The sequence below is a fragment of the Microchirus variegatus genome (genome assembly GCF_963457635.1).
Source record: "Microchirus variegatus genome assembly, chromosome: 9".
Lineage (NCBI taxonomy): Eukaryota > Metazoa > Chordata > Actinopteri > Pleuronectiformes > Soleidae > Microchirus > Microchirus variegatus.
The window spans coordinates 4073556-4083990 of record NC_139810.1 but is presented as its reverse complement, the minus strand read 5'-3'; the positions used below and the strand labels follow the sequence as shown (position 1 = coordinate 4083990).

Here is a 10435-nt window from a genome sequence, read left to right as displayed (position 1 = left end):
TGAATGTTGTACTCTACTGAGCAGGTTTATTATGAACATCTCAACCGTTTGGTAGAGGCCTGTATCTGAAATACTGTAGGGTCTAATTAAAAAAAAAATATATATATATATATATATATATATATATATTGATTGTCATTATGGTTATCATAAGTAAATAAAATAAAATAATAAAAAATGCAAAGAAATAACTTTTCCTTTGCTTTTTTTTGGTGCGTACCTTAAAGGGTTAACAATGTATAGAGTGTATTTCTGATTCATTTAATGTTATATTCATTGATGAAAAAGTGCTTTTCCTTCAAAAATAATGACATTTCTAAGTGAGCCCAAACTTTTGAACGGTAGTAATATCGATGAGGCCGTGTGATCGCGTCAGACCATGCACGAGTGGAACCAACAATGGATTTAAAGGGAGCCCAAAGTAAAAGATGCAGAATAATAACCGCCCTATCATCCTCGCTGAGGGCTACGTTGTTGTTTTTGCTCTTCCAGTGACTCGTTCTATTCGTGCCACGGCGTCATAAAATAAAATAAAATAAAACACCAGAACAACCGCTGGCACTGAGAGCGCTGTTAATCACCTTTTTTTTTAACGGCTTCACCCAGGTTTAAAACTCCTCGGCACGTGTGCTAATTTCATCGTATACCTCGTATAACCCCCCCCCCCCGACACTGTCCGTCCCTGAAATATCTCACGTCTTTTGGGCTCTGTAAACATCCACTTTTACGACTGTTGTTTATTTTTGCACTGGACAACCTGCAGGGCTGGTTTTTTGGAATAATTGTGCGTCGGTGTTGGGAGGGGGGGTGGGGGGGTGTTTCCACGGCTCGCAGCTCTTGATTCGCTGCTGAGTTTGAACAGAGAACCAGTGGTTGAAATAGCAACAGCCTGGTCCTGGCCTGGACTCCAAGGAAAATAAAGAACTTGGCATAAAAATGTACCAGTGAGTGTCCTTTGGAAGGCTACACACACACACACACACACACACACACACACACACACACACACACACACACACACACACACACACCCTCTCTCCAGCCTCTGAAACTCAGCTCTTTCTCTTTCAAAACAATGTATTTCCCATGCAACCTTGAGGGGGGGGAAATGAAAACAGAGGAGGAAAACACAACATTAGAGCCTTAATAAATGGCCGTGACTCACATGCATCGCAATGACAATGTAAAAAAATAATGAGCACACTCTGTATTTTATGCACTGTTCATTTCTTACTGACTGACGCGTGATATTGTCGGTCAAATAGCTCATGCCACTGCCATAAAAAAAACAAAAAACTGTATGTTTATGTTGTTGGTGGAATTTTTTTTTTTTTTCGTTCCCTGCTTGATCCAAATAACTGCATGCTTTGATATGTGGAGATGAAAACAAATATTGTGGTTGTTGATCTCTGTTTAATTTTATTTATTACTTTTTTTTTTTTTTTTTTTTGCCATTTTTACCCAAAGAGGGGGAAAAAAAATATAGGCAGAAACCAGAGTGGATTTAGGGCAGAGTATTGTTTATCCTCCTGACTTGGAGATCGGAGGCGGTGGACGTGGGGGTGGAGGTGAAGGGACTCACACTGCAGCATTGAGCCATGGATACTTCCCTTTGCACACTCCTCACTCCAGCTGTATTCATCCTCCAGACACTGTAGGGGGGGGGGGGCTTTGATGTCCAGTTTTGAGAGTGATTTGGAGGAGGAGGAGGGGGAAGCAGAGGCTGTAGATGTCAGGCTGACCTCAGTCATGCATGGCTCAACTACTGGGCTAATTATGTGAGAAATGGCAAAATACAGGCAGGAAAACATCTCTCACCAGTGGGAAGAAGCACCGAAAAGTTGACTGATTTGAATTTGAAAACCTCCTGGGTCATTTTTTTCTGGAAAATCCCATCAGCCACGTTACATTTAAATTCCGTCGATTTCAGTTCCAACCGTCTTTTACATCAGAATTTCATTTCCTGGGGCCGATTATCGTTGATTTTGGTGTCAAATGATGGGTAAAATGTCTAATTTGTAAATCACAAATCCTTTTTATACCTTTTTTAAAATGTATTTATTGTTTATTGTGCAATACGACAATACAGTAACAATACAAGACAGACAAACAAACAACAGCATTTGTGGTTTTGGTGTGTGTGTGTGTGATATAATGATAATAAATATTATAATTGTCAGACAGGTAAATGGGAATCATAATAACAGAAATGAGTAAACAAAAAGAAACAAATAAATAAATAAATAAGAAAATTAAAGAAAGTAGAATTAAAAACAGCAAAAATTTAAATAGCACAATGCAAACTTTTTTGTGATCATAATTTTTCAATTATAATAATAAGAATTATAATATCAATAATAATAATAACAACAATATTCAATATACCTAAAAAATGATGAGTAACTATAATAATAACAATAACATTTTATATCTCTTTCTGCCATTTACTCAAAATATGTTCTAAAATAATGTAGAAATATGCACAAACACAACATTATTCCAAGTTTATTGGTATAATTGGTCATTCAAAGTGCTTTACATATAACATTAAAAAGCGTAGAAAACAGACGCTTATAAAAGGACATTCACATATATAATCAAAATCAAAATACTAAAAACAAGCGGGTTAAATATATATGAAAAACATTAAGTAATAGAAGATTGAAATAAAAGAAAATAAATACAAATAAACTTGGTCGATGTATTTGCTCATGAGGAGCTGAATCCTCGTGACCTGAAAACACAATGCTATTTTTCTGAGTAAATGGCAGAAAGAGATATAAAAAGGTTTTCTGATTTATTCATTTGACACCAAAATCACTGAACTCGGCCCAGGAAATGAAATTCTGATGTGAAAGATGTTTGTAAGTGTACGTTGTACGCTCATGGGATTTTCCAAAAGACGTCCATTCAGTCCCATTTTGGCGCTTCTTTCCACTTGTGACAGACGTTGTTCGCTAATCTGCTCGACTCTGAATCTGATCTGACACACGTTTTATTGAGCACTGATCAACGCGCGCGCACACGTCCGTTAGCACAATCACGATATGATGGGTACAATTAAATGTGTAAAAAAATAATACCTGTGGCTGTTATGATGATGATGATGATGATGATGATGTGGTTCCAGTGTAACATACAGTACACAGTATATTTGTTGGAGACATATATATATAAAAAAAAACTTAATAATAATAAGAAGAAGATCATGAAAGACAAAAGTGTTCCATGCTTTCCATGCAGACGCTGTGTGTTTTTAATTGTCTTCAGATCTAATTATGGGCCAATTCTGCTGTGACAGCTGTAGCCAATGTTGTATGTTCTCAAAGCACAGGGTTTAGTTCAAATAATAATAATGATGATGATGATGATGAAAAAAGAGTAAATATAATGAATTATAGTGACAGTGCAGATATGCAAAAGATTGTAATGTTTTATATTAACCTTCATAAAATATTAAAGTGAGTTTTTACTTTTCTAATAAAGTGGCACATTATAACATGTCCTTTGCCTATTGTCTCATTGCTTTGCACAGGTTTGAAGTAAAAATAAGCTAGTAATCATCGTAGCTTTCTATCAATTCAGTTTGCAGTAAAATGCATTTGTGTAAATAAATGTCCACAAAATGCCTACTGCCAATGACTAATTCAGGGTGAAAAAATAAAGTTAAGCATATGTAACGCTCCCAAAGAGGAACATTTGCATCGCATATAACCCGAGTTCAGGATTCCAAGATGGCCGCCGCCACACAAATCCTGCTACTTTTACTGTTTTTTTACAGCACTTCTGGCATATTTCTTTCACAGTAAATCAATCGTACCAGTAGTATTGTTTCATTGTTTACTGCAGACACGTTTCTACGCTGTTTGTGTGCGCAAAATACCAGCGTAGAGAGTTGTTATTGACTGGTATTGCTAATTAAGGCTAACAATGACTAGCCCAGAGGCCTCAAACTCGCGGTCCCCCCAAAAAACTTACTTTTAAGTTATAATGAATACTAGCCCAACGACAATTTTTTCACAACAATAATATAATAATAATACAGTAAAACATTAGCTTACAGTTATCACATAATTATTATTAGCATATATTATTCAACATTTTATCAGATACAAGCTAGTCTAGTGTTTGCATTATACTTGCCGACATGTTATTATCGATAAAGAACATTTAGATCCTATTTTTATTTCTGCCGGTTTTTGTTATTATTTATAGATACATGTTTTGCAACATCATCCAGAGACTCAGGAATAATGTTCATATAACAAACTGAACTCACAAACAACAACAGTGCAGCCAAAATATTCACATTGCAGACTGCAAATCATGTATATGTTTTGGCATGTGGCGCCACCTACCGCCGTCTACCAATCATTGCAGTCAGTAGAGTCTCAGCTGCCGGGCAACCACGGTTTGCCAGTTACAGTACGTCTGAGACACAATGGCGGAGAAAACGAAACCTAAAAGAGTTCAGGATTCCAAGATGGCCGCCACCACATCAACAACATAAAAAAAAATCTTTTGCACACTGCAAATCATGTTTATGTTTTGAAATCATGTTTTGGCATGTGGCGCCACCTACCGCCGTCTACCAATCATTGCAGTCAGTAGAGCAACCACGGGTTGCCAGTTACAGTACGTCTGAGCCACAATGGCGGAGAAAACGAAACCTAAAATACCTCGGTATTTTGAATTTGAGTGTAGTAACTGTTGTTGGCCACATTCTTACATATGGCACCTTTAATCGAATGTAAAACAAAGATAATAACCTTGTTGTTTATCGGTTATTATGCTATTATTATACTGGTCCGGCCCACCTAAGATACACAGTACCTCTAACAACCACACTTTAAGAAACCTGAACTATCTCTACAAGAACTTTCTGCTATTACATTAAAACAACAATAAGACAAAACAGCTCAGTTGTGACTTCAACCTTAATAAAATACTTTATTTCATGCGTATTTACAGCAACATAAATGCGCAGTTCGCTGCGGAGGACTCGCTCTCTCACCGCCGGCTCTCCGCCCTCCTCTCCCCCGCCTCTTCTGCCTTGCAACCCGCACGTCGTCGACAGACACCGGCCGGTAAACTGACGGCCACGCCCCCCTCCCGTCTTCCACCCACATTTCTTGGATCAGAAACAACAGTGATTGACAGCGCGGTGTGAGCCAATCACAGGGCGCCTCGCCGTGGCCGCGTGCCAAAGTGTAATGTTTATGCGCGCCGCCGACCAATGGCAGCGCAGCAGAGGGGGCGTGGCATCTGTTTGGGGGAAAGAGGCAAAACAATCTTTTCTCTTTTCTGACCGGGCGGCTTTTTTGGGCTCTTCCTGGGGCTGTGGTGGCAACTTTGCTATGTTAGCTTAGAGCAGAGAAGCTAATTAAGGACACGACAATCCTGATAAATGTATCTAGCGTTTGCTGATATTTGCACAGAAGTCTTTAGAAAGCTGGTTTTCTTTCTTTAGTCTCCACTTTCCGCCCGTCTTCTTTGAAAATGGATGCCAGATACATGATGGACAAGTCGTCGGTCGGGGCACGGGTCGGCATCGCCGCGGAGGATTTTAGCTGTCGGACAGGCCGCTCCGTGCTCCGCGACACCCGGCTCTCCGCTATGGCGGAGAAAAGCGGTGCCATGCCGGTGTACATACACAGGCCTGTACTTTATAAATTCGTCATGGACGTGGAGTCGGCGGCGAAAAGTGAAAGAAGCTCCGAAAAGAAACGGAACGGACTGTGTCACGGCGGCCGAATACTGGAGCACACGGAGAAAGTAAGTCCTAATTTAACTGCGCACGACTCCATTAAAACCTTCCGCCGCCGAGTTACTACGCAGAACACACGGAGCACGTAACAGAAACTTGTCATGACGCTGTGTAATAACAAGTTTGACAGTTTGACACACACACACACACACACTGCACAGTGGACGTTGTGTTGTTTTCCCGCTATAAACAAACAGAGACACGTCTTTAAGTCGTCTTTTATTGACTGCTGTCAACACTTGTTTAGTAGTAAATACGTCGTATCTGCACGGATTATATGGCGGCTCATATTCTGTGTGCAAAGTTTACTGAAAAGGGGGGAAGGGACTCCAAACTGGCAGACAGCCCCCTCCCCCGCGTACTTGTGGGCGGAGCTACGGCGAGCTCTCCCTGGCTCAGACCTCAAGCCCTTTCACAATAAAATGCATACATATGGCGCATGTGTGGAGGCAGGCTTTCAAAACAACAACATAAACATAGGAAGTGTCGTCTTCAACTTTGTTAATACCTTTTTTATTTTGTTACAGCATAAAAAGAAGTAAATTATTCATGATTATAACAATATATAGCAGTGTTTCTTAACATAAACAATTATTTTGATAATCAACCATAATATTGTAATTGTAGAAGTATTGTGACACTTCATCAATAACAGAACTGTGCTTCTGTGTAATATCAAATATGAAAAAAGAGACGTATTTGTACTAAATTGTACTATATTATTTTATTCTTAATTTTATTCTTAATGTATTGCACTCTATTTGTTGCTCTTTTTTAAATTAATTTTTTTTTATTTTAATTTTTAACTCGTGTGCTCTTTCTGTCTGAATTTTTTTTTCACGAAAACAATTTCCTTCGGGATAATAAAAGGATTCTGATTCTGATTCTGATACTACACTAGCCCCATCCTCGGGTGTAGCATACATGGAGCTCGCTGCTGTGTTTAGCACAACATCAAAACTTTATAACTATACTATTACCCAGTTTCCATTTTTGAAGTACCACACATTTAAAAAAAACCTTTTTTTTGCACCACCTGCCACCAGAGGGCGCAAAATAAATATACATTTTGTGTGCGTCGGTTTCCTCCCACAGTCCTACGACATGCAGATTTGGGGAGTGTGTGAGTAGATTCTTGTTTGTCTCTTTGACCCCCGCCTATGTCCTACGTCAGCCGAGATTGGCACAGCACCCCCCGCTTTACCCTCCACACTTGGGTAAAGCGGGGGTGCCAGCTATGGTCCCATAGCTTGTGTGACAACATCTTTAATCCGATGTTTCGAGTGTAAATGTGACAAATGATCTTATAAATAGACACTCATTTTGAAATCACTAACCAGTGTCGGATTATGCTAATGCTAAATCATGACACCACTCCATCCCATAGTGTGTCATCAGTGCATATCACTCCATATGTGTTGACAGTCACACAATACAAGCCACACTGTTGGATTCCAGCTGCAGGCCAATAATATTTCAATTGCGGCAACACATGCATATAAATCAGCAGCGCTCTGTAACTGTGGGGTGTTAACTAAGAGTTTTCATTATGTTCTTTTGAAAATTTCAAATCCACCACAACATCTAAACTTATCCTTTTGTGCTCATAAATTCTTTATCTCTGCTCGCTCTGTCCAACTCACTGTCATTTTTAAACGTATAAATAGCTTCACTGTCTTCTGCCTTATTTGTTTTTTTTACACAACAACAAAAGAAGGAAAGTGTCATCGTCGATGAATCAAATTCTCAAAGCTTAATCAGCAACATCCAGAGCAGGGAAATAAATGACTAAATCAGTGACTACAACAGGGCTAGCATTGTCATTTGGGTCTGTGTGTGCATTAATGAGTACCAGGCTTCTAAATAATAAGAGTATACGAGTACATCAATATTAGGGATGGCGCACGATACTACTTTTCCATGTCCAATATCAGTCTTATCGATCAGTTTTGACATTTTAAACAACGATGTTAGCTGTTAGCATGTCCGTGCTGATGCATGTCAAGCTTTGAAAGACTAAACAGATATTGTTCTCCCATAAAGAAGCAATAATTCTGGTTGATGATTCAGAGTTTGTGTAACCCCTGCATCGTTAAACCATTTTCAGACGTGTTCTCCACAAAATGTCGGGACAACTGGTAATTTTTTCCCTGAGTTGGAGACGATGGTGTCCATTTGCGTCCGATGGACGGACTCATATGGTGTTCTTGCTTTCTGTCCTAGACTGGTGTGGGAGACCCGAATGACACTGGCTCCACTGGGATCTTGAAGAGGGCCAGTCCCACTCACTGCCCCGGCATGAATGGGCAACTACCGGGTGGCCTCAAGCATCTGAACATCAGCAACCCAGGCAAACAGTCGGAGCTGACCAACGGCTTCAGGGCAGCTCAAGTGCAACATGTACCGCTGACAGAAAGACAGCCCCTCCCTTCCTCCCACATCCCTGTCCCCAGAAACAGGTACAGACAGGCTTTCAACCATCAACCACTGTTGTGCCTCTATCTTTTGCTTGTGCTGTGTTTTGTCAGTGTTGCATGACAAGTGAATGAGACATCACTTCAAGAATAAGGGATGTCGTCTAAATATTCACGGTGTGACCACATCATTCGTTTCTGGGGTGTGTGGTTAAGGATGGATGGACCGCATGGTTTTTTTTGCAGAATTTATGACATTTACAAGGTTCCTTGAATGCATGTTGAAGAGCCTCCTTATAAGTTCAAGCGATCAAATTTACCAGGGTCTTTCAATGCTTTTTACCTGCTCCCATTAGCTCAACATGCTGTGAACCCTGTATTACTTCCACTTCTTATTTCTTGTTTATTCATTCTCAATATAACACACCAGTTTTGGGCTATTACGATTACGGAAAATACGTCGATTTGCACAACGCTGATTCCCGGTCAAAGGGCAGCTGGAGAACAAGCTGAAGTAAAACAAAAAAACTTGCTCATGATCATCTAAACTATAATCGACTTTTAGACAGAAACCTGACAATCTGGTGTTTTTTTTGTTTTCGCTCCGCTAGTTCTGGTGGCTTTTTAGCTAGTTCAGGGTGTCTGTGGGGTCTTGAAAAGTATTAAAAGTTGATCAACCAATTTTGGGAAAATGAATGCCCTTAAAAAGTATTCAAAAGTCTTAATCGCAATTTCATGAGGTATTAAATTTTGTCCGTAAGAGTTTGACCGCAAAAAGTATGCATCAATGTATATGTTTGCCTCCCCAGTTTTGTTAAAAACAACGATGTGTAGCGCGAAATAAACTCCAAAATCGTCAGACGTGGGGAAAATGTAAGTTTATTGCAAGCTAAAACTGTTTTTCGTTAGACAAATATGCGGCGATAGGGTCTTAAAATAGTTTGAGAAGGTCTTGAAAAAGTCTTAAAATGGTGAAATTAACTTCAGGTTTCCTGCATATACCCTGTATTTGGAAATGACGACCATAATATGTCTATAAATATGTCAAATCTTGATACACAAACTGCATTTTTAAATTCTAAATTCCCCCTTCAAATTAGCTTGAAACTGCCTTGCGCGACACAGAAAGAGTTTTATTTCAAGTTCTAGGCCAGCGGATAATTAATAGGACAGGTCAAGTTAATGTGGACCTCTTCACCTACGACAACATTCACTGCCAAACTATAAATATGTCATATCATGATATATATATATATTGGAGCGTATAATGTTGGACTGTAAATGAAGATTACAGTTAAGACTGGGCTAATTTTCAATCAGTGTCATGGTATTTTGACTGCAATACATTTTTATGTTTAGCATCAACGTGGACATTTGTGAAGTGCAAACTCGGCCCCCGGGAGAAAATGTGCCAGTGAATTTGCGGCGTTCAAAACATTTCAACATTTTCATACTTGACTCCAGTCCTGTTTTTCCATAACAGAGGCTGGACTGGAAGTGGAATTCACCTTCTGGCTACAGCAGTGCAGTGGTTAGGTCATGAGCGGCGTGGGGGCGTATTGGTCAACTGACCACATGTTTGCTATTCTGTCCAGAATAGTTTTGAAATCTGCCCTGAGAGAAGCAGAGCATGAGACGAGGGCCAGGACTGTTACCCCATCACTTGACGAGTGAACATATTTTGTTTCTGGCGTTGTAGAAGAACTGCGTTTTGGAAGGCTTCCAGTAATCGTCTATCTCTCAGAGTCTTCCTTGACTCTTTCTGGTCCAACACTGTTGTCCCTGTTGACCCTTCGCTCACAGGCCAGGCTCGTGAATGTCAACAGCTCACGGTTTGACGAGCAAAAACACAACCTTTGTTGTGTTTTCTTATGCATGTGTTTCCTGTGCAGTGCAGTGAACTTGTGCTGGGTTAGGGTTAGGCGTTTGCCAGTGGTTCATAGAGTTGAATTAAATCCAATTGAACGCCATTTGTTGTCTTCAAAAGTTCTGAAGACTGAGAAATGTCATGTTACAGCAGATTAGGGCTGCACAACTAATCGAAATGATATCAAAATGGCAATACAGCCTTCTGCAATTTTTAAATCGCAGGCAGCTACAGCTCTATAGACTGAAGAGTTTGTTTCTTACAGATCTGCACTAATATCAGACAGTAATCCTTTTAAATATGTTTTTCTAATGAAAATTAGTAAAAAAAACAAAAAAAAACTTCGCAATTCCTGTTAAAATAATTGCAATTACATTACCGTTCAAA

The 10435-nt window shown here is 39.6% G+C and overlaps 1 protein-coding gene across 2 annotated transcripts in view; it reads left to right on the top strand.

Annotated features, from left to right (window-relative positions):
• Positions 1–5109: 5109 nt before the first annotated feature.
• slc2a4rg (SLC2A4 regulator) overlaps positions 5110–10435 on the top strand; it is a 42331-nt gene continuing 37005 nt past the window's right edge. For both annotated transcript variants that reach the window (XM_083894765.1, XM_083894764.1), the window contains exons 1-2: positions 5110–5775; positions 7991–8226. In XM_083894765.1, the coding sequence (XP_083750891.1) occupies positions 5500–5775; positions 7991–8226 (512 nt within the window). In that variant the 5' untranslated portion in view covers positions 5110–5499. The remainder of the gene's footprint in view (positions 5776–7990; positions 8227–10435) is intronic.